The sequence below is a fragment of the Ovis canadensis genome, chromosome 1 (genome assembly GCF_042477335.2).
Source record: "Ovis canadensis isolate MfBH-ARS-UI-01 breed Bighorn chromosome 1, ARS-UI_OviCan_v2, whole genome shotgun sequence".
NCBI lineage: Eukaryota > Metazoa > Chordata > Mammalia > Artiodactyla > Bovidae > Ovis > Ovis canadensis.
Genome location: NC_091245.1, coordinates 109,318,886 through 109,343,303, shown reverse-complemented (window position 1 = coordinate 109,343,303; position 24,418 = coordinate 109,318,886). Strand labels below are relative to the sequence as shown.

General features: G+C 45.6%; 1 protein-coding gene across 2 annotated transcripts; it reads right to left on the bottom strand.

Moving 5' to 3' along the window:
- Positions 1-1,685: 1,685 nt before the first annotated feature.
- On the bottom strand, positions 1,686-6,472 carry CD1D (CD1d molecule). Of its 2 annotated transcripts, XM_069577161.1 has the most exons (6): positions 6,409-6,448; positions 5,785-6,051; positions 5,213-5,491; positions 4,219-4,497; positions 3,359-3,458; positions 1,686-3,262 (listed from the first exon to the last, which is right to left on the bottom strand). In XM_069577161.1, the coding sequence occupies exons 2-6, from the start codon at positions 5,969-5,971 to the stop codon at positions 3,241-3,243; spliced, it is 867 nt and encodes a 288-aa protein (XP_069433262.1). In that variant the 5' UTR covers positions 5,972-6,051; positions 6,409-6,448; the 3' UTR covers positions 1,686-3,240. The 2 variants fall into 2 exon arrangements, with proteins under 2 accessions (XP_069433262.1, XP_069433272.1); XM_069577171.1 differs by having other exon boundaries at positions 5,785-6,472.
- Between the last annotated feature and the right edge of the window lie 17,946 nt (positions 6,473-24,418).

Sequence of the window (24,418 nt, the reverse complement as noted above, 5' to 3'; positions counted from 1 at the left end):
GAGGACACAGGACATAGACATTCAATCTGTAGCATGATCAAAACAGACATTAGTATCTCCTTTTGGCACAGGAATAAAGTGAGTGAATAAAGAGGAGATCCTTGTCTCCTGATCCAGTGCACTTGTTGGTTCGCCTCAGTGGATCTCTACTTCCTGCTTCAATTTCCCCTCTCTCTAGGGGGCTTTCCCTAACTAACCTCAAGCCAACATTTCATTTAGCATTCTGAGGAATCTGTTGCATAGCAATGTACAGTACTTACAAACAGTGATTCTCTAGCTTTACCTGAACATCAGAATTAACTCGTGTGTGTGTGTGTGTGTGTGTGTGCACGCGCATGCGCATGCCAAGTCTTTCCGTCACGTATGACTGCTTGTGACCCCATGGACTGTAGCCCACCAGGATCTTCTGTCCAGTGAATTTTCTAGGCAAGCATACTGGAGCAGGTTGCCATTCCCTATTCCAGGGGATCTTCCCAACCCAGGGATCGAACCGACGTCTCTTGCACCTCCTGCATTGGCAGGCAGATTCTTTACCACTGACCACCTGTGAAGCCCCCAGAATCACCTGAGGGCTTTATAAAACAAGGATGACTGGGCCCCACCCCTATGATTTCTCATTTAGTAGAGCTCATTGGCAGGGGGTGGCCCAACATAATTTGCAACTTTCCAGGTGATGAGGCTACAGGTTAGGAAACCAGTTTGAAAACCATGGATTTAGAAACTAGCTGCATTTCCACACATATCCTAGGTTTTATCTGCAAGTCCAACACAGAAGATGTCAAATCTTAATTTTCTCAAGCAAAGACTTCACAAGCTTAGTCTTTTTTCTGGATGTTCAAGGGACTTGAGTGCCAAGCGACTACTTCCCTGGTAGCTACAGATGATTTTATCTTGACCTTCAAATTTCTTCGCATTGGGAAAGGCTGCTGTTCCTCTACGTTTCCTGCTTCTTTTATCTAGGCTAAGAATAGAGCAGACAGCTGGGCCAACCACTAGTGCTCATGCCTGTCCAAATCGGTTCAGCCCAGCTCATGTATAGTCTCATTTAATAGCTATAAGTGGGAGAATCTGTCTCCTCCCACTCTGAAAAAAACAACTGGCCACGTGAGAGAAATATCACTACCAAAAGTAGCTTTTTCTACATTATATACCCACACTATGATCTCCTCTTTTAATCAAGTTACATGAAGTAAAAACTTGAGACACCTCTGTTTCCTACAACCTAACTTTTTTTGAAAATGTCTTTCTTTGTAAATTCAGGTTCAAAATAGAAGGTAGGTTCTGAAAGTGAAAGTGATAGTATTAGTCACTCAGTCATGACCAACTCTATGTGATTCCATGGATTGTCTCCTCCGTCCAAGGGATTCTCCAGGCAAGAATACTGGAGTGGGTTGCCATCCCCTTTAGGGGATCTTCCTGACCCAGGGATCAAACCCAGATCTCCTGCATTGTAGGAAGACTCCTTACCATCTGAACTACCAGAGAAGGTTCTGAAATTCTCAATGTATCATTCAGGACAAACTTTTTATATCACAGACACAAACTGGGAGGCCTAGTGTCATCCAGCAGAGGCGTATTTGGAGTATCCCACATCCCAGAAAAAGCTGACTTAAAACTCAACATTCAAAAAACTAAGATCATGGCATCTGGTCCCATTATTTCATGGCAAATAGATGAGGAAACAGTGGAAACAGCAACAGACTTTATTTTCTTGGGCTCCAAACTGTGGTGGTTTCACACTGAATAATATTCAAACACACAGTATTATGACAGACAGCACAGGGACGGCATTCAGAGAAGCAACTCCCCAAGAACTTACTGAGCACATATTTTATTGGTAACTTATCTTGTAATCTTTAAGTGCAGGAAAGCAAGACAGAGACTAGAATTCAGGGACTAGAATTCAGGGACTAGAATTCAGGGATCAAGGAGGCTTCCTCCTGGAGGTCTGGAGGTAATCATATAAGAGTCGTAAGGAAAGGTCTTTGAAGATAAGGGGGTTTGTTCTGTGTACAGAACAGCATCTAGCTAATGCTGACATGTCAGTCCGAATGTCTGAATTAAGGGTGGGGGAACAGCAAGCGAGGAAGAGGGAATGAGTACTAAATTCCAGGAGATATTTCTGAGAAGTCAGTAAAACATGTTTCCCACACAGAATCACTGCAGATCGTGACTGCAACCATGAAATCAAAAGATGCATGCTCTTTGGAAGAAAAGCTATGACAAACCTAGACAACGTATTAAAAAGTAAAGACATTACTTTGCCAACAGAGGTCTGTCTAGTCAAAGCTATGATTTTACCAGTAGTCATGTATGGATGTGAGAGTTGGACCATAAAGAAGGGTAAGTGCCAAAGAATTGATGTTTTTGAACTGTGGTGTTGGAAAAGACTCTTGAGAGTCCCTTGGACTGCAAAGAGATCAAGCCAGTCAATCCTAAAGGAAATCAACCCGAAATATTCATTAGAAGGACTGATGCTGAAACTGAAGCTCCAATATTTTGGCTGACTCGTTAGAAAAAAACCCTGATGCTAGGAAAGATTGAAGGCGGGAGGAGAAAGGGACAATAGAGGATGATATGGTTGGATGGCATCACTGACTCAATGGACATGAGTTTGAGTAAGCTCCAGAAGATGGCGAAGGACAGGGAAGCCTGGTATGCTGAGCAACTGAACAACATCCCACATATTGTACTGATAGGGTCGCAAACAACTGAACTGATAGGGTCGCAAAGAGTCAGACACGACTGAGCAACTGAACAACACCCCACATATTGTAAAGGTTTCTGTCAACACACTAATATAGGCTTGTTCACATATAATGCTAGACCTCTGTTTTTCTTGAAAAAAGGTGGGTTACAGCCAAGCCAGGGTCTTACTTTATACTTCACAAGGAACAGTTGCACTTGCTTCCTTGGAACAGGAAAAGTATCTTCCAGTTGACTGCATATTCCATCATTCAAATAATGACCACACACAGTTACACTGCAACCTTTATCTGCTTGTCCCTGAGACATATCTGAGTTTGCACTTCTTTTTTTTACAGAACTGCTTGGACATATACACTTGTAGTATACTAAAAGAAAAAAATAAACTTAAATCCTCTTAGATAAAATGTTCAAAGTGTGTGAGAAGAGCTCCCTCTTCTCTGCTTCTTCAAGGTAGCTCTCTTTCACCCTCAAATTCTGAGGGCTAAAGGCCTGAGATCCTGAAGTCCAGACAGATAGATGTGGGCAGGAGAGTCACGAGATATCTTGATAGCGGCTGTGAGAGAAAAGAGAGACTATTAAGGAAAAGGGAAGAGGAGAAAACGTAGGCAGAAGGGTTGAGGCAGGGAGGAGATGGAAAGGAGAGACTTACCGGTGCTTCCTAAACCAGAAGACTAAGCCTCCAACAAACAGAAGGACAAACACCAGTATTACCAGGACGACAATCAAGCCCCTGGAGACACGTTTCCCGTCTGTGTGGGGGAATGCAGGATATGTCTCAGTCCGGGAATCTGTATCAGGTCCCCTACTATAAGTACATGTGAGCATGCCAGATGCTTATATCTTGTCCTGTTTAATGTGCCCACTTGTATTCCTCTGAAGTTTTCAGATGCCCCATCTTTTTTGGGGGTCTGGGCATCTATAATTCGGTTCACTTCAGCATATGCTAGTACTCATTTGGAGGAAGGCACTAGTTTCACAGCTAGTCCAAACCTGAGTCTAAATCCAGTTCTTCCACTTTCTAATGATGAGACTCAGGGCAATTAGACCTAGCTTAGCCTCAATTTCTCATCTGTAACATGAAAACAATAGTATCTGCTCAAAGGAGAGTTGGGATGATTGTTCATACATACTCTGCTGTATGCAGAGTGTTCAGCTCACACCAAGAAAGCACTCAATACACCACAGCTATCTTTGTCACCCTGCTTTTCAAAGTCCCCAGTTCCCTCTTTCGGGGAGCAAATCTTCCTGGGATTCTGTACTTGCCACCTATTTCTGGATCTGTGGGGATTTTAGTCTGTTCTTGCTTGTATATGGAACACCTTGTCTCAATCCTTTTTGAGTACAGATCTTTATTCCTCCCCTTTGAGAATCCCTTCCTTCTATCACTCTTGGCTGGGGCTTCATTTCCTCCATCCTAGGTGTGTCATTTCCCTCCCCTTCCCTAGGCCCTCCCTCTGTGCTTGAGGACTATCACCTCCCATCCAGAGCTGGGCCCCAGTTCCTTCTCACCCCAGTACAGGATGATGTCCTGGTCTCCTAGACTGCTGTGCTTCACTCGGCAACTCAAGCCAGCCGCCTCCCCAGCCGCCACATCCAGGGTTACTCGCAGATACCAAGTCGAGTCGGCATTGGGCATGACGTCTCCTTGTTGAGTGCCAGGCTCCTCCTGCTCACCCCTCATCCACATCACCCACACAGGTTTTGGGTAGAATCCTGAGACGTGGCACACCAGCAGCAGACGGTCAGGCCCAGGACTGGGGCCACTGGAAAGCCAAGCCTCTGGCTTCACTGTATTCGACAGGAGAATGAGACATCTTAAAGTGAAGACTCCGCATCAGAGGCTCTGGACTTCGCAGCAGGCTCATCAGTCCTACATGTCTACCTCTGGAGATGAACTCCCACCATTTCAATCTGTTTGTATTAGCTTCTCAGGGAAAGTCTTCCCCGATCCCCATTCCCTTCCCTGATCCAGTCTCCAGTAAATGCCCCTACTCTGTACTCCCAGAGCACCCTGTGTTCAGCTGTAACATACATAGCATGTTTCTAAGTGTTAGTCACTCAGTCATGTCTGACTCTTTGCAACCCCACGGACTATATCCCACCGGGCTCCTTTGTCCACGGAATTTTTCAGGCAAGAATACTGGAGGGGGTTGCTATTTCCTTCTCCAGGGCATCTTCACAACCCAGAGGTGAAACCCGGGTCTCCTGCGTTGTGGGCAGACTCTTTACCATCTGAGCCACCAGGACACTGCTTTAACTATTCATCTGCCTTCTCCTCTCCCTCCTCAAGTACAGATCCTGACTGACCCCCAGGGTTTATCTAATTCAATTCATGGAACCCAAAAGGTACCTAATTAATGTTTGTGGAATGCAAAAATACCCTCACAGCTTATCCATCCCCTCCTCTTCCCGTGATGCTTAAAGGGATGCGACCCCTGGAATGAAACCCAAGATGGAGCCCCAGAGTGGAATGGAGGGCAGGGGGTGACAAAGGCAGGCTGACCTTGCTTCTCCAGCTCGGACTTCCCGGTCTGCATGAGGCCTTTGACCAATTCGGGGCAGATGTCATGGAGGAGCCAGTGCACCGTTTCCTTGGTCCCTTGGTCCTCATTGAGCACCTTGCAGACCACCTGGCTCCAAGGGGGTGCATCTGGGGCTGACACCCAAGACATTCCTTGGAAACTCAGGACATCCTTTTCTTGAAGTGCTGCACGTAAGAAGCTTTCTGAGATGTTCCTTGGGAGTAACTCACATCCTCCAGATATCTGGATCTCAAAAGGATCTGAGGAGAGGAATGGAAAGAGATCTATGAAGAGCTTAGAAGACTGAAAGGAGTTGAAGAAATTGGTGTGAGGGTTATGCAGGGGACCCCAAAGTTGATGTAAATGAGAATGGGTGACCTGCAGCGGAATGAACAAGCGGTATTTTGAGGACTCAAGCTGGGACCTCTCAGGCAGAAGTGGGACTCAAAAGGAAGAGAGGAGACAATCACGCAGGGCCAGAACCTCCCGGTTGGGCTTCACCATCCACTGTCTCCCCCTGGGCAGCTGTCCACGATCCCATCCCTCAGCTCACAGTCTCCAGGCAGCATTTTCACGAATTCCCGGATGTCCCTGGTGAAGCTGCTGCGATAAACCTGAAATGTATGCTGCAGCTGCTCCCACTGCTGGTCGCTGAATGTGCCCTGAGACCAATGCTTCAGGAAGCGGATGGTGCTCGACTCATTGCGCCAAGTATAGGGCTGCAGCTCCCCCAGCCACATGAGGCCGTCCGTGCGCGTCCAGCTGCTGTTGGCGAAGGAGGAGATCTGGAGGAAGCGGAAGGGGAAAGACGTTTGCGGGGCTGGAGAGAATACAGATCGGAGGAGCCGGGGAAACGGGAGGGAGAGCACAGAAGGGAGAAGCAAGAAAAAAAGAAAGAAAGAAACAGTTAGGTTTGGGAAGAAAGGGTGATGTCTGCTGGCTCTGAATCGATCTCGGTCTCCAGGGGCCAAGCAGCTGGAGGCAGGGAGTAACAGGTTCCCGGGCTGGTGGATCAAGCTCCCGACTTCTCGAGGTGCATCAGTCTCCGCCCGCCCGCCGCGATCGTCGGCCCGTTTCCCTGCTCGGCTCCCTCTCTCCGCCCTCCGCCCGGTTCCACTCATTCTCAAAACTCCCGCAAATCTTTGGAAGCCTCCAGAAGAACAGAAACAGCAAGCACCCCACGTCCTAGCTCTGCTCTCGGACGAATCTCCGCCCCCGCCCCCAACGCCCGCCCTCCGTCCTTCCCCAACGCCCGCCCACACACCCGGGTTTCCCGGACTGCCAAAAGCCTGAGCTTGAGCCTGTTGCAGGTCAATTCTTAAGCCTAGAGGCAGGCAGGACTCCCATTCTGGCTATCCCTGGACTTGCTTCCAACCCCTTCAGTCGAGGGATCACTTTTTCATCTGCCAGGCGGTCCCTCTTGTTAGGTATCTGAGCTGCAAAGAGCTGTGGTCCCAGCCACTACTTAAGTACTGTTTCTCACAACCGGCTTGTCTAAATCTCTTTTTCCAACGTAGAGTACAGACAGTATGTGGAAAAACACTTTACAACTACTATTTAAGTTTTAAAAACAGCACATAAAGTTGTATCTATGGTATAACGTCTACCATGTTTTTCAAAACAAAGTTTTGAGTGGGAGGCAAGCAATGGATGTCTCTAGGCAAAGAGATTATGGAAGATTTTTAATCTGTTTTACATTTGTTGTTTTCCAAAATGTCTAGGAGTGCAAACATCATGTTAATGATAAAATAATAAGAGACTTCTCTGGTGGTCCAGTGGTTAAGAATACACCTTGCAATGCAGGGGGTGTTGGTTGGATCCCCGATCAGGGTGATCTAGAGTGATCTCAGCCTGCAACAGCTCCCAAAAGGGCTTGGATTCCCAACTAGAGATTGAGGTTGGATTCCAACCGTGAGAACACCAGAGCCTAGCCAGTAGACTAGTGGTCAGTGACAAGGGCCCCGGCCTTCAGCTTTGCAGAGAAAATTTCCCGCAAAGGAAGAAAGTAGTGAAGCAAGTTACCGTATTTACTGAGAGGAAAAAAGCACAGTACAATAGGGAGAATACGACCCAAGGAGAGAAAGTCACTGAGTTGCAGCCTCCTGGCAATTTCAATTACTTTTATAGGGCATTTCTTCCAGTTTTCCTTTGGCCAATCATTTTAATTTGTCTGTTTCACAGTCCATATTTGGTATACTTCAAGATCCTCCCATATGTGCACACACATCTCTTAGCCAAGATGGATTTTACTGAAAAGGCATCTGGGTAGAACATCCCTTAACATAACTCTCCTTTGGCCTCTAAGGAGAGGGAAATTAAATAGTCTTACTTAGGCAGTATATTGTCACCTGGGTTATTTAACTCATACGCAGAGTACATCATGAGAAATGCTGGACTGGATGGAGCACAAGCTGGAATCAAGATTGCCGGAAGAAGTACGAACAACCTCAGATTTGCAGATGACACCACACTTATGACAGAAAGTGAAGAAAAATTGAGCCTCTTGATGAAAGTGAAAGAGGAGAGTGAAAAGCTGGCTTCAACATTCAGAAAACTAAGACCATGGCATCTGGTCCCATCACTTCATGGGAAATAGATGGGGCAACAATGGAAACAGTGACAGACTTTATTTTGGGGGGCTCCAAAATCATTGAAGATGGTGACTGCAGCCATGAAATTAATTTTTCCTTGGACGAAAAGCTATGACCAACCTAGACAGCATATTAAAAAGCAGAGACATTACTTTGCCAACAAGGGTCTGTGTAGTCAAAACTATGGTTTTTCCTGTAGTCGTGTATGGATGTGAGAGTTGGACTATAAAGAAAACTGAGCACCGAAGAATTGATGCTTTTGCTCTGTGGTGTTGGAGAAGACTCTTGAGAGTCCCTTGGACTGCAGGGAGATCCAACCAGTCCACCCTAAAGGAAATCAGTCCTGAATATTCATTGGAGGGACTGATGCTGAAGCTGAAACTCCAATACTTTGGTCACCTGATGTGAAGAACTGATTCATTGGAAAAGACCCTGATGGTGGGAAAGATTGAGGGCAGGAGGAGAAGGAGACGACAGAGGATGAGATGGTTGGATGGCATCACCGACTCAATGGACATGAGTTTGAGTAAACTCTGGGAGCTGGTGATGGACAGGGAGGCCTGGCATGACACAGTCCATGAGGTTGCAAAGAGTCAGACATGACTGAGCAGCTGAACTGAACTGAACTGAACTGAACTGAACTGAACTGAGAGGCTTCAGAGACAAAGCAGCGCAGGCCTCTGACCTTGCTTCTAACCTGCCTGGACACTGCCCTAAATAGGTGTGTCTGGAAGTGACTGGAAGTGACTGTCTCCTGTGAGTGCAAGTCTTACAGCACTGTAGATAAGATGGGGGAGTAATCTTGAGATTGTTGAGCCCCCAGAGGGGGCCTGGCCAATCAAGCCCCCAGCTTAACAACAATTCCAAGTTTTACATGACAAAACAAACAGCATTAACATGAAACCAGAGCTATAGATTGATGATGATATCAGTTTGCATCCTGGGATTATAAGCAGGGACCCCGAACTGCAATCTTTGAAGTCTTACCCATGGAGGGGACTCTTTGCCTGGGACCTTTTCCCAGATGGGACTTCAGATGTGCTGTGTCATGGGACTTCCCAGCGCTATTTGAGTCTGGATGTTGGTCAAAATCCAGTTTGGTGATGTATCCTCTACTGTTTCTATTTCTCTTTTCTCTTAATTTTAGTATATTGAAAGTAAGCTAGATAATTCTCTGATAAATATTTGTATTACTTATTTGTATATAAAGAGTGGATGATTTTGTTAACAAATTCTTTGAACCTGAGACGAAAGTGAAAATTTTTGGCAAAACACCTGCTATTCTTGTCTTGGAGTTTCAGTTCACAAGGAATGAATCTCTAATCGCTTTACCCTGGCAGGCAGGGAGAGGTCATGTACCCCCTACCTCAGGGGGACAAGCCCTCATGCCGCAACTGCTGAATGAATCACACGAGCTCTGGAGCCCACAAGATACAACTAGAGAATCCTTGCACTGCAATGAAAGATCCCACATCACAACAAAGACCCAATGTGCTGCAAGTAGGATCCGATGCACATGGCCAAATAAATAAATAAAATATTAACATAAGCCCTGATTTTCTCAGCTCTACATTGACAGGATTGGACTGGGTTGGCTAAATATTTTCAAGCTTTAATATCCCAAGATCCTTCCATCTCACTGTCCCCATCCCCAATCTCTCTTTCCTCCTGCCATCGTCCCTGAATCCACTCCTCCAATCTCTCTGTCTTCACTCCCTCCTTCTGGGAGACTCTCTTCCTCCCATTCCATCTCCCACCAGGCCTCTGCCTGCTCATTTTCTCCTCTGCCTCTTCACTCTCCAAATATGAGCTTCTGTTTTAAAGAACAGAGACAAGAATATGATGTGTTCCTGAGCAGCCAGCTCTCCAGTTATCACGTTGAAAATAAGAGCAATGAAGCCTAGTGGTTCAGAACTTCAGATCACAGTGAGAAAGAAATTCCCCTCTTTGGTGAGTCAGAACCAGGGCAGCACCTGGCACCTCCTGCCACCTTCTTTTATCCAGTCCATCACAACTCTCCTCTATTTTACCTCTTTTGAAATATCTCTTGCATGTGCCCACTTGTCTACATTTCCACCTCTACCACCATCCATTCTTTTGCCTCATCTTCTGAAATAGCTTTCTCAGGATACAAGATTGTGTGCAGCCTGACCTTGGTCTGCCTTTCAGCATTGTCTCTCACTCAAATCTCACTAATTTTGACCTTAGCCCAGAGGACATGCTTTCAGTTCCTCTAATATGCAAAGCCACTTCCTGCCCAAGGTCTTTGCACAAATAGTTCTCTCTGCTTGGCCAAATCTTTTGGCCCCCTCTTCCCCACAGCCCCTTACAACGCCTAGTTTTTTCCTTCCTCCTCACATCTCAGCTCGAAACTTCTTTTCTCAGAGGAGTTCTCCAGGCCTCCCATGCTGTGTGAACAAAGGCAGAACTAGGTCAGCCCCACCTCCACTCCTTGTACATCAGCTAGCTTTGTAAACCTTTCCTCCCAGTACATACCAGAGCTTGTAATTATAGAAGTGTTCACACATCTGTCTCTCTATCTTTTCCTTAATCCACTAGAGAATGGCCAGAATTCAAAGATCATGTTTTCTTCCTGTCAGGCGTGTGTATGCTCCTCGGCTCTGTCTCGTCACAACAAAGATTTGAAGTGATGGACATTAAAGCCCCCGATGCATCACAGCTGTCGGGTCTTGGACAAACCGTGTTATAGCTCTTAGACAAATCAGTGTTACAGCTCTATTTTATTTAGAAGATAACAGGAGAATCCATCCTTGAAGCGTGAGGGCATGCCAACCCAAAGATGCGAAGAGAAGAGAATGGAGAATTGCACCAGTGTGCAGCAGAGAGAGAAAGAGAAATAGCACAGGCATGCACGGGAGAGAAAGAGAGAGAAAGCGTTTTGGCTCCTCCTTTTAAATGTTTTTTCCTCCCCCTGGGCGTGCCCTATTCAAATTGGGCTTAGCCAGGAGTGCTGTTTGTTTTACCTGAGGTCTTCACTCTGGTCCTCGGACCTTGCTTTGACCTTCCTTTGTTCTATTTTCATGGGCTTTTCCTGTCCGTGTCTTTTAGCCACCGCCATTTTGGACTCCTGTTTCCTATTCTAACTACCTAACATTCCCCCCTCAAGAGATGGAAGGCCCAATTCCTTGGCGATAGGGGCATTGAGGTCTTTCTGGCTACTTCCTGCTGAGTTGGGATGGTGAGGGGTATTGGGCCTCCCCCTCTTACTAGTCTCAAGCCTTGGAGTGCTTATAGTGTGACCATCTAAGGGTGAGTGATATTTTCCATGGTCAGCTGTAGTTTTGTATCTTTGTTGAACTGGCATTGCATGTTTTAGCTTGTTGACCTGAGCAGAGACAAAACAGGTTAGACAATTGATAATACATGGAACAATCATAAACAGCATCAATATGGCATAACAAGGACTAGTAGGTGCATTAGCCAATACTAAATTCCCATCGCTAGGATGGCTCAAGTCACTCCTTATTCAGGGCTCAGAAGATTTGTCTCCTGCCTGTTTTAGAGTACAGTCTCCACCAAGCTGTGTTGGCTCTTTAGAGCTATCCTGAGAAATCTTGTCTCCAGAAACCAGATTTGGGGGTGTTCATTAGAATGGCACTCATTTGTAGTTCTGAATAGGTATATGAGATCTCCCAGGGGCTCACAGGTATATTGAGTGTCCTTTTCTGTTTTCTTCCATGGCTTGACTCATGAGTAGTGAATCGAGGAATCATGTCCTGGTACCTTGACTGCTGTAGGGGTAGATAGTATTACAGGGTAGGGGCCCTTCCCTGTGGGCTGGAATTGAGCCTTCAGGGACCCATATTTCTAGACTTTAATTAGGACTTGAGTCCCTGGAGCATATGGTGGTGACTCCTTAGAAACTTTTGGGTCCTGGTTCATACCCCACAGCGGTGTATCCTGTTGGAATTGCGCAGTGGCCATGGTATAAGACTGGAGGGTCTGAACCTCTGGATCTAGGAAGAGGTCATTGACATAAACAAAAGGTCTCCCATATAGCATCTCATAAGGACTAAGACCAACCTGTTCCTTAGGGGCAATATGGGTGTGGGGGAGAGCTATTGGTAAAGCCTCCTTTCATCCCAGGGAGGTCTCCTGGGTTATCTTTTTATCGCTGATTTTAAGAATTGATTGGCTCTTTCTACTTTTCCTGAAGACTGAGGCCTCCGGGCACAATGGAGATAATAAGTAATGCCCAATGCTTTAGAGACCCTTGGGTGACCTTAAAAGTAAATGGTGTCCCATTGTCACTTTGTAATGACCTGGGCAGACCAAATCTTGGACTGATTTTATGGAGCAGTTTTTTTGTTTGTTTTTTTTTTTACCATCTCCTCAGCCTTCTCAGTCCGTGTGGGAAAGCCTTCAATCCATCCTGTGAAAATTTCTATCATGACTAATAGGTATTTATACCCTTGAGAAACTGGCATCTGGGTGAAGTCCATTTGCCAGTCCTCTCCTGGGTAGGTCCTGCGTCATTGGATGGGCTGAGCCAGCTGGGGTCTTTGAGCTCCTTGTGGGTTGTTTAACTGGCAAGTGGGACAAAAGGAGACCACTTGCCTTATGGTTGTTTGGAGGCCTGTTCCTCTGAAGGACCTTTCTAGTAATCTTTCAAGGGCCTTTTCTCCTAAATGAATGGTGGCATGTAAGGAGTTAACCAACTTCCATTTGAGGTTCCCAGGCAGAGAAAGGAGTTCCTCCTTTTGCAACCACCCCATATGATCTTCTTGAAAGCCCTCACTCTTCGCTTTAAGAGTCTCACCTTCAGTATATGGAGTTTCTGGCAAATTAGTCTGGAACTAGGGTGGCAACCCCTATTAGGTCGTTGTTCTGTAATGCTGCTCTCTTAGCTGTCTGATCAGCTGCTTGGTTCCCTCGTGCCACTTCTGTGCTCCCTTTTTGGTGTCCTTTACAGTGGGAGACTGAAACCTCAGTGGGTAGATGGACTGCCTCCAAGAGTCTAAGAATTTGATCACCATATTTGATTGGGAATCCTTGGGTGGTCAAGTGGCCCCTTTCTTTCCAAACAGCTCCATATCCATGTAGCACCAGACAGGCATACTTGGAGCTCGAGTCAGGGCTATGAGCTCAGCTAATTGGGCTGAAGTACTTTGTGGCAGAGGCTTAACCTCTATGGTCTCAAAATTGGAGACTACTGCATACCCGACTCTTCTTTTTCCATCTAAGACAAAGTTGCTTCCATCGGTGTACCAGATTTCCCCAGGATTGGTCAGAGGATCTTCCGACAATCTCTCTCAGGTTTTGTCCAGTGGTCCAATGTTTCTAGACAAGAGTGAAAGGGGAGAGAGCCCTCGGGGATAGGCAGGAGGGTGGCTGGGTTAAGAACCTCACAGGGGGATAGAGTGAGGCCTGGATTTTCCATCAGCATTACTTGATATCTGAGGCATCCATAAATGGCCTTTTCCATTTAGGAGTTGTTTTACTTGGTGCCTGGTAAAAATAGTTAGTTTGCCCCTGAAAGAGAGTTTTAAAGCTGATCTTCTATCATGACTGCAATAGCTGCAAGATTTCAAAGGCGGGGGGGTGGGGGCAGCCTTGGGTAGTTGGATCGAGCCTCTTGGATAAGTAAGCTACAGGCTGGGGCTCAGATCCCAACCTTTGAGTTAACACTCCCAATGCTATTCCCTCTCTTTCATGGACACAAAGTTGGAATGCTTTTTCTGGGTCTGGCAACCTCAAGGCAGGTGCCTGAGTTAAGGTTTTTTTTAGTGTAGGCTCTGCCTTCTTTTGAGGAGTTCCCCACATCAGTGGGATTGAATCATCCTGTCCCTTTAAGCTTTCATATAAGGGCTGGGCAATTAGACCATAGTTGAGTATCCAGATTCTACAATACCCAGTTAGCCCCAGGAAAGCTTGCAATTGTTTTCGAGTCATGGGGGAGGGCAACTGGAGGATTCCTTGTACACGATCAGAGGACAGCCTCCTGGACCAGTGTGTAATCTGAACTCCCAGGTAAGTGACCTTTGTCTCAACCATCTGTGCCTTAGCATGGGAGACTTTATATTCCCTTTCTCCCAAAAAGTTTAGAACCTGAATTGCATGTTTTTTGGCATTTTCCTCATCTGGAGAGCAGATTAGTAGGTCATCTATGTATTGTAATATTTTCCCATTAGGTCCCAGGTCCAGATATAGGAGATTCCGGCTAAGGGCCTGTCCAAACGGTGGGGGCTATCTCTGAACCCCTGAGGTAATACTGTACAAGTCATCTGTTAGTGTTTTTCTCTTGGGGCCTCCCACTCAAAAGCAAAAAGATATTGGGATTCTTTAGCCAGTGGTATGCAAAACAATGCATCTTGGAGATCCAGGACTGTAAACTTGGCACTGGGTGGGATTTCTCCCAAGAATACATAGGGATTGGGTACTGTAGAATGGAGGGGGACTACAGCTTCATTTATGATCTGGAGATCTTGAACCATTTGCCAGGTTCTGTCCTTTTTCTTTACTGAGAGGATTGGGATGTTACTTGGCAAATTAGTGGGGACCAATAGCCCACAAGCAAGGAATTTATTTATTAAAGGCTATAGTCCCTCCTGAGCCTCTCTTTTGAGGTGATATTGTTTCCGGTTGGGAAACCAAGTGGGATCTCGGAGGACAATAATGACCGGTTCAGCTTGGTGGGCTTGTCCAGGAATTCCCTGGTCCCACACCTGGGGGGTTAATTTTGTCCTCCCATAGTTTTGGGTTTCTCTCTATTGGAGAAGGTGTAATGGGTTCTTCAGTAGTAACCAGGAGCTGTAGGGCTCTAGGGGCTGAAAAGCTTCCCATCACTAGGGTGGTCCCCAGTTTAGTGAGTATGTCTCTTCCCATTAAGAGAGTAGGACACTTAGGGACCACCAGAAACTGGTGGGAAAATATTTGTCCATCCCAGCAACAAAGAAGTGCCTGGGTGAATCTTTTAATAGTTGTTTTTCCTGTAACACCCAAAACGGTACAGGTTTGGGAGGAGAAGGTTCCAGAGTAGGAGATCAAGACAGAGTAGGTAGTCAACCAAGAAATTCTCAGACCCTACATGCCACATCCAGTTGCACCCTTGGCTCCAGCCCCATGATGATTATCTGTGACAGGCGGGCTGGCTGGAGTGGACTGCCTCAGTTCTCTTGAACCATTATGAAGGAAGGCTTGGCACTTGACCTTGAGGCTCTTGGGTCCCAAGAGCAGAGTGCCACCCAGTGTCCCAGTTGATGGCATTTGTAGCAAACCCTTTTAGGAGATGTGTCATGGTTTGCACACTCTGTGGCCCAAAGCCTCGCCTGTCTACAGTAAGCATTTGCCTCGTGCCTTGTCCTTCAAGGAATCGGGGTGTGCCATAGGGCTTCCCTGGAGGGCAGTCAGCATCTGGGCGTGCCTTGTCTCTTTCCTTCTCTCCCTCTCCTGGGCCTTGGCCTCCTTCTCCCGTTCTCTGTTATAAAAGGTACTGATGGCTGTCTGGATCATCTCATCTAAAGAGGCAGCAGGGTCCTGCTGCTGTAGCTGTTGTAACTTAATTCTGATATCTGATGCACACTGGGACAGGAATTTGCCCTTTAAAATCACCTGCCCCTTGTAAGAGTCTAAGTCCAGATTGGTAAACTTTTGGAGGGCCTCTTTTAGCCTTTCCAGAAAGGCAATGGGGTTTTCACTGGGCTCCTGAGTTACTGTTGAGACTGGGGACAGTCACACAAGTAATAGGCTTCCTTCTGTTTCCATGGGTGGACTTCCGTAGGGGTGAGGGACTTTCTGAAGCTTATCCTACCCAGTACTGTTGCAACCTGAGAGCCAGGCATCCCCAGGTCAGGGTGCAGATCCCCAGGCAGGCTGAGGCATTACAGCCTCCTAGAGATCGGATCCCCAGGCAGGTCGAGGCATGATGGCCTCCTGGGACCCCTGGGACTGGTGGATCCCCAAGCAGGATGAGGCATGACAACTTTTCAAGGACCAGATCCCTAGGCATGTCAAGGCAGGTTGACCTCCTGGGACCCCCGGACTGGAGTTGAGTGTCCCCAAGATCTCCAGTGTGACCAGTGCTGGGTAGGATTAAGGGATTGGATATTTCCCTCCCAAGGCCTGCTATTTTCTGGTTGTCCCTCCAGAAGATTGTAGAGGCAACATTGTGGGCCCGGATGGAGCTGAGGAAATGAGCATGAAATGGTAGGGAAGGAGGCAGAGCACAACCTTTGAAAGAATGACATAGCACAAGCGCATAACATAAACAATTAAAATCAGTTGGGTCCAACATGACAAGTCAAATTCAAGCAAACCTTAATCCCCAATCTATAAGCCAACAGACACACCCAGAGGTGGCAAAACAGCTCTAAGGCACTGTCAAAAGGCAGAGGAGTGGGTGGTTTCCCAATGGCTTGGATGATCCACCCACTCATTAGCATATTAATTCACCCCACTGGCAAAAACCTAGCCAGGCCACATTCCATGGCCAGAGCCCACACCCTAAAGAGTGGCTTCTCTCTGAATCCTAACAAATCTACCTCTTACCACTTTGTCTCTCAATGAATTTTTGCAATGAGACATCAGGGCCCGAGCTTCATTAGGTCCTGAAGCCAGGCATCCTGGGTTTTGGCCAGGCTCAAGTCCTGGGAGAAAGCTGAAGGACAGGAGGAAAAAGCAGTGGGGAAAACGTGCCAAGGAATCCCCTTCATAGCCTGCTGGAAAACCTGCTAAATTCCTGACCTGTGCTCACAGTTTTCATTGGCATGATCCTTGGCACAGAGAAGAGTAAGGACAGAAGAACCCCCACCAGCTTGGGTAACAGCTACTGGGGCCCAGCAGACAGTGCCTTTGGGACATACCAAAGAGTAGCCTTTCCAGGGTCCCTCAGTTGAACCCACTGCCACCCGCCTGTTCATGGCGGGTTCAAGGAAACAAGAAACGAGAGATTGTAAAGGAATTAAGATTTTGTTAGGCATGTCCCTCCAGCCATAGGAGTGAGGACCTCCTACCTTAATCGGAGGTCTTCTGCAATCGGAGGCTGAGCTGCATGAGCTTTATTCTGAGTTTGTTTTTCACTGTCCTGGTTTCCAGCACTATAGGCCTCATCACTTCCCTTGTGCTGGGTTTTCTTTGCATTCTGCTTCTACCTTGGGAGCTTTCGCTGAGTTGGATTCCTGCTGTGCTTGGCCTCCTTGCGGGGCCATGCCGAAGTTGTTTCAGCCAGGTTAAATCTGAGTCATGGCACCGTAGATGCCAGTCGTGTGTATGCTCTTCAGTTCTGTCTCATCACAACAAAGATTTGAAGTGATGGACATTAAAGACCTTGGCGCGTCACAGCTCTTGGGTCTTGGACAAACCGTGTTATAGCTATTAGACAAATCAATATTACAACTCTATTTAGAAGATAACAGGAGAATCCATCCTCGAAGCATGACGGCAGTTCAGTTCAGTCGCTCAGTCGTGTCCCACTCTTTGAAACCCCATGAATTGCAGCACACCAGGCCTCCCTGTCCATCACCAGCTCCCGGAGTTCACTCAGACTCGCGTCCATTGAGTCAGTGATGCCATCCAGCCATCTCATCCTCTGTCGTCCCCTTCTCCTCCTGCCCCCAATCCCTCCCAGCATCAAAGTCTTTTCCAATGAGTCAACACTTCACATGAGGTGGCCAAAGTGCTGGAGTTTCAGCTTTAGCATCATTCCTTCCAAAGAAATCCCAGGGCTGATCTCCTTCAGAATGGAAAGATTGGATCTCCTTGCAGTCCAAGGGACTCTCAAGAGTCTTCTCCAACACCACAGTTCAAAAGCATCAATTCTTCGGCGCTCAGCCTTCTTCACAGTCCAACTCTCACATCCATACATGACTACTCGAAAAACCATAGCCTTAACTAGACGGACCTTTGTTGGCAAAGTAATGTCTCTGCTTTTGAATATGCTATCTAGTTGCTCATAACATTTCTTCCAAGGAGTAAGCGTCTTTTAATTTCATGGCTGCAGTCACAATCTGCAGTGATTTTGGAGCCCCCAAAAATAAAGTCTGACACTGTTTCCACTGTTTCCTCGTCTATTTCCCATGAAGTGATGGGACCAGATGCATGATCTTAGTTTTCTGAATGTTGAGCTTTAAGCCAACTTTTTCACTCTCCTCTTTCACTTTCGTCAAGAGGCTTTTTAATTCCTCTTCACTTTCTGCCATAAGAGTGGTGTCATCCGCATATCTGAGGTTATTGATATTTCTCCCAGCAATCTTTATTCCAGCTTGTGTTTCTTCCAGTCCAGTGTTTCTCATGATGTACTCTGCATAGAAGTTAAATAAGCAAGGTGACAATATACAGCCTTGACGTACTCCTTTTCCTATTTGGAACCAGTCTGTTGTTCCATGTCCAGTTCTAACTGTTGCTTCCTGACCTGCATAAAGATTTCTCAAGAAGCAGGTCAGGTGGTCTGGTATTCCCATCTCTTTCAGAATTTTCCATAGTTTCTTGTGATCCACACAGTCAAAGGCTTTGGCATAGTCAATAAAGCAGAAATAAATGTTTTTCTGGAACTCTCTTGCTTTTTCCATGATCCAGTGGATGTTGGCAATTTGATCTCTAGTTCCTCTGCCTTTTCTAAAACCAGCTTGAACATCTGGAAGTTCACGGTTCATGCATTGCTGAAGCTTCGCTGGGAGAATTTTGAGCATTACTTTGCTAGCGTGTGAGATGAGTGTAATTGTGCCGTAGTTTGAGCATTCTTTTGCATTGCCTTTCTTTGGAATTGGAATGAAAACTGACCTTTTTCAGTCCTGTGGCCACTGCTGAGTTTTCCACATTTGCTGGCATATTGAGTGCAGCACTGTCACAGCATCATCTTTCAGGATTTGAAATAGCTCTACTGGAATCCCATCACCTCCACTAGCTTTGTTCATAGTGATGCTTTCTAAGGCCCACTTGACTTCACATTCCAGGATGTCTGGCTCTAGGTGAGTGATCACACCATTGTGATTATCTGGGTCGTGAAGATCTTTTTTGTACAGTTCTTCTGTGTATTCTTGCCATCTCTTCATAATATCTTTTGCTTCTGTTAGGTCCATACCATTTCTGTCCTTTATCGAACCCATCTTTGCATGAAATGTTCCCTTGGTATCACTAATTTTCTTGAAGAGATCTCGAGTATTTCCCATTCTGTTGTTTTCCTCTATTTCTTTGTATTGATCACTGAAGAAGGCTTTCTTATCTCTTCTTGCTATTCTTTGGAACTCTGCATTCAGATGCTTATATCTTTCCTTTCCTCCTTGGCTTTTCACCTCTCTTCTTTTCACAGCTATTTGTAAGGCTTCCCCAGACAGCCATTTTGCTTTTTTGCATTTCTTTTCCATGGGGATGGTCTTGATCCCTGTCTCCTATACAATATCATGATCCTCATTCCATAGTTCATCAGGCACTCTATCTATCAGATCTAGGCCCTTCAATCTATTTCTCACTTCCACTGTATAATCATAAGGGATTTGATTTAGGTCATATCTGAATGGTCTAGAAGTTTTCCCTGCTTTCTTCAATTTCAGTCTGAATTTGGCAATAAGGAGTTCATGATCTGAGCCACAGTCAGCTCCTGGTCTTGTTTTTGCTGACTGTATAGAGCTTCTCCATCTTTGGCTGCAGAGAATATAATCAATCTGATTTCGGTGTTGACCATCTGGTGATGTCCATGTGTAGAGTCTTCTCTTGTGTCATTGGAAGAGGGTGTTTGCTATGACCAGTGCATTTTCTTGGCAAAACTCTATTAGTCTTTGCCCTGCTTCATTTCGCATTCCCAGGCCAAATTTGCCTGTTACTCCAAGTGTTTCTTGACTTCCTACTTTTGCATTCCAGTCCCCTATAATGAAAAGGACACCTTTTTTGGGTGTTAGTTCTAAAAGGTCTTGTAGGTCTTCATAGAACCGTTCAACTTCAGCTTCTTCAGCGTTACTGGTTGGGGCATAGACTTGGATTACCATTATATTGAATGGTTTGCCTTGGAAATGAACAGAGATCATTCTATCATTTTTGAGATTACAGCCAAGTACTGCATTTCGGACTCTTCTGTTGCCCATGATGGCTACTCCATTTCTTCTGAGGGATTCCTGCCTGCAGTAGTAGATATAATGGTCATCTGAGTTAAACTCACCCATTCCAGTCCATTTCAGTTCGCTGATTCCTAGAATGTCAATGTTCACTCTTGCCATCTCTTGTTTGACCACTTCCAATTTGCCTTGATTCATGGACCTGACATTCCAAGTTCCTATGCAATATTGCTCTTTACAGCATCGGACCTTGCTTCGATCACCAGTCACATCCACAGCTGGGTATTGTTTTTGCTTTGGCTCCATCCCTTCATTCTTTCTGGAGTTATTTCTCCACTGATCTCCAGTAGCATATTGGGCACCTACTGACCTGCAAAGTACCTCTTTCAGTATCCTATCATTTTGCCTTTTCATACTGTTCATGGGGTTTTCAAGGCAAAAATACTGAAGTGGTTTGCCACTCCCTTCTCCAGTGGACCGCATTCTGTCAGACCTCTCCACCATGACCCGCCCATCTTGGGTTGCCCAGCCACCATGGTTTAGTTTCATTGAGTTAGACAAGGCTGTGGTCCTAGTGTGATTAGATTGACTAGTTTTCTGTATGGTTTCAGTGAGTCTGCCCTCTGATGCCCTCTTACAACACCTACCATCTTCCTTGGGTTTCTCTTACCTTGGGCGTGTGGTATCTCTTCACAGCTGCTCCAGCAAAGCACAGCCGCTTCTTCTTACCTTGGATGAGGGGTATCTCCTCCCGCCGCCCTTCCTGACCTTCAGCTTGGGATGGCTCCTCCAGGCCCTCCTGCGCCTGCACAGCCATCACTCCTTGTACGTGGGGTTGCTCCTCCCGGTCGTCGCCCTGGCCTCGGCCACTGCCCCTGACCTCGGATGCGGGGTACCTCCATGCCAACCCAAAGACATGAAAAGAAGAGAGTGGAGGAGCATGCCAGCATGTGGGAGAGAGAAAGAGAAAGAGCACAGGCACGCAGGGGACAGAGAGAGAGAAAGTACTTTGGCTCCTCCTTTAAATGTTTTTTCCTCCCCCTAGGCCTCCCCTATGCAAATTGGGCTTAGCCAGCAGTGCTGTTTGTTCTACCTGAGGTCCTCAATCCGGTCCTCGGACCTTCCTTTGACCTTCCTTTGTTCTATTTTCATGGGCTTTTCCCTTCCTTGTCTTTTAGCCACCGCCATTTTTGACTCCTGTTTCCTATTCTAACTACCTAACAGCAGCAGCAGCAACATTCCCATTCTGCCAACATTAACGTTTCCATCTTCCCTCACTCTGCCATAGTAAGAGCCCTAGAGAGAACAGACTTCTGCTCCTGCTTCTGCTGGCATCTTGGAGCTAGCCTTTCCCAGCCTATCTTATGATGCTTAATGTTGCCAAAAAACTGTTTTCAATAAAGTGGGAAATTTATTTCTGTTATTTGAAGTAAGAGGACAAGTGATTAAACTGGAATACAAAATTGTCTAAATAGTGGATAGAAGCCTAGAGGGGAGGGAAGCTATGAAGCTGGAAGTAAAAGGAAAAATGGTTATATACGAATCATGGAACAATATCCAACTTTGCATTCTTGAAATTTCCAATCTCCCTTTTAGAATTGTCACAGTTCTATTTAGTTTATTTGTATCTTAAAATTTGCAAGTGCTATCATCCTTTCAGAAATAAATACAAGAACTGTTTTTATCAACAACAACAAAAGAAAAGCAGCATGGCATTAAGTACTTAGGGTTGGAAATAAATATATTTTTTCAAAAGTCAGTTGAGTCAGATAGATTTTAGCTATTCCAGGTTTCATGGCTTTCCTCTGGGAAGAGACTCATGGAATCATGGAAGAACCTTTTGGGGGCAAGATTTATGCTCACATACTAGAGATCAGAAAACCACAACATAGCGAGGTGGTGATTTACTCAGGTCTTCAAAATCAGTCCATGGTAGGGAGAAGTCAGCCATAGTAACTTTCATGTTGCCCAGGAACTGGCTGCAATCCACGCACCTAGATTAGTCATCTCTCTGATTTCTAGAGTGTTTCTGGCTCCCAAGAGCTTTCTATATTCGATAATACACTTGAACAACAGAAATGGTATCGACCTAACAGAAGCAGAAGATATTAAGAAGAGGTGGCAAGAATAAACAGAAGAACTGTACAAAAAAGATCTTCACGACCCAGATAATCACAATGGTGTGATCACTCACCTAGAGCCAGACATCCTGGAATCTGAAGTCAAGTGGGCCTTAGAAAGGATCACATGAACAAAGCTAGTGGAGGTGATGGGATTCCAGTAGAGCTATTTCAAATCCTGAAAGATGATGCTGTGACAGTGCTGCACTCAATATGCCAGCAAATGTGGAAAACTCAGCAGTGGCCACAGGACTGGAAAATGTCAGTTTTCATTCCAATCCCAAAGAAAGGCAATGCCAAAGAATGCTCAAACTATGGCACAATTGCACTCATCTCACACACTAGTAAAGCTATGCTCAAAATCCTCCCAGCCAGGCTTCAGCAATGCATGAACCGTGAACTTCCAGATGTTCAAGCTGGTTTTAGAAAAGGAACCAGAGATCAACTTGCCAACATCCACTGGATCATGGAAAAAGCAAGAGAGTTCCAGAAAAAATATCTGTTTCTGCTTTATTGACTATGCCAAAGTCTTTGACTGTGTGGATCACAATAAACTGTGGAAAATTCTGAAAGAGATGGGAATACCAGACCACTTGACCTGCCTCTTGAGAAACCTATATGCAGGTCAGGAAGCAACAGTTAGAACTGGACATGGAACAACAGACTGGTTCCAAATAGGAAAAGGAGTACGTCAAGGCTGTATATTGTCACCTTGCTTATTTAATTTACATGCAGAGTACATCATGAGAAACGCTGGGCAGGAAGAGCACAAGCTGGAATCAAGATTGCCAGGATATTTATATGATATATATATTGATATTTCTATCAATAACCTCAGATATGCAGCTGACACCACCCTTATGGCAAAAAAAGTGAAGAGGAACTAAAAAGCCTCTTGACGAAAGTGAAAGAGGAGAGTGAAAAAAGTTGGCTTAAAGCTCAACATTCAGAAAACTAAAATTGTGGCATCCAGTCCCATCACTTCATGGGAAATAGATGGGGAAACAGTGGAAGCAATGAGAGACTTTATTTTGCGGGGCTCCAAAATCACTGCAGATGGTGATTGCCGCCATGAAATTAAAAGACACTTACTCCTTGGAAGGAAAGTTATGACCAACTAGATAGCATATTCAAAAGCAGAGACATTACTTTGCCAACAAAGGTCCGTCTAGTTAAGGCTATGGTTTTTCGAGTAGTCATGTATGGATGTGAGAGTTGGACTGTGAAGAAAGCTGAGCGCTGAAGAATTGATGCTTTTGAACTGTGGTGTTGGAGAAGACTCTTGAGAGTCCCTTGGACTACAAGGAGATCCAACCAGTCCATTCTGAAGGAGATCAGCCCTGGGATTTCTTTGGAGGGAATGATGCTAAAGCTGAAACTCCAGTACTTTGGCCACCTCATGTGAAGAGTTGACTCATTGGAAAAGACTCTGATGCTGGGAGGGATTGGGGACAGGAGGAGAAGGGGACGACAGGGGATGAGATGGCTGGATGGCACCACTGACACAATAGACATGAGTTTGGATGAACTCCAGGAGTTGGTGATGGACAGGGAGGCCTGGTGTGCTGCAGCTCATGGGGTCGCAAAGAGTCGGACACGGCTGAGCAACTGAACTGAACTGAACTGAACTGAACTGAACTGAACTGAACTGAAAGAGCTTTTATGTATACCATTTTGTTTCATCCGGATAATAACTGTGAGAAATAGGGATCATTATTCTTATTTTGTAAATGAAGAAACCAGGTCAAAGAGGGAATCATGCGATCCACAACAATGATTCAGAATCTGCCCTAGAACTCAGTCCTCTAACTCCTGTTTCTTTGCTTTCTGAGGTTGCGTGTCCTACTCTAAGGATGTGGTTAAGTGATATGATGGATATGGTTTCTGCTAACCTTGAGAGTCTGTGATCCGAGGTCATCACAGCTAGAGAATGGAATAGGGATTTCTTGGATGGAAGTGAGGTTGGCCTAGAATTCAAAAATTAAAGATGATTTGACTGAAAATAGTCACAAATATAATGGGTTATGGACTAAGTAATCAGAAGCCAAAGTATCATGAAGGCTCTGTGAGATCCCTCTTTCACCTCCCCACCCCAACTCTCTTCCCAGTGAGATATATAATGGAAACTTTCTGTTTGCTCTTGATTTTACCACACTGTTTGCTTCAAGGTCACCTCTCTCTCTCTGATGTATCCTGATTGGTTCTGATCAGCACATGTTGATTTCCTTAGTTCTCTTTTTACCCCTGGAAGTACTTTTTGATTCTCTTTTTACTCTTAGCATTACTGTTCAGTAGGCTGGCGTGGTTCAAGTTTCTGAATAAAATTTCCCCACTGATCTTAATAGTACTTTCATTTACTCTTACTGATTTATCTGAATCATATGCACATATTACAACCTGAAACTAGCTCATTTATTTTGCTTATTTATTTTCAGGAACTGTTTCCCCTGTCTTTCTCAGTACTGTATCCC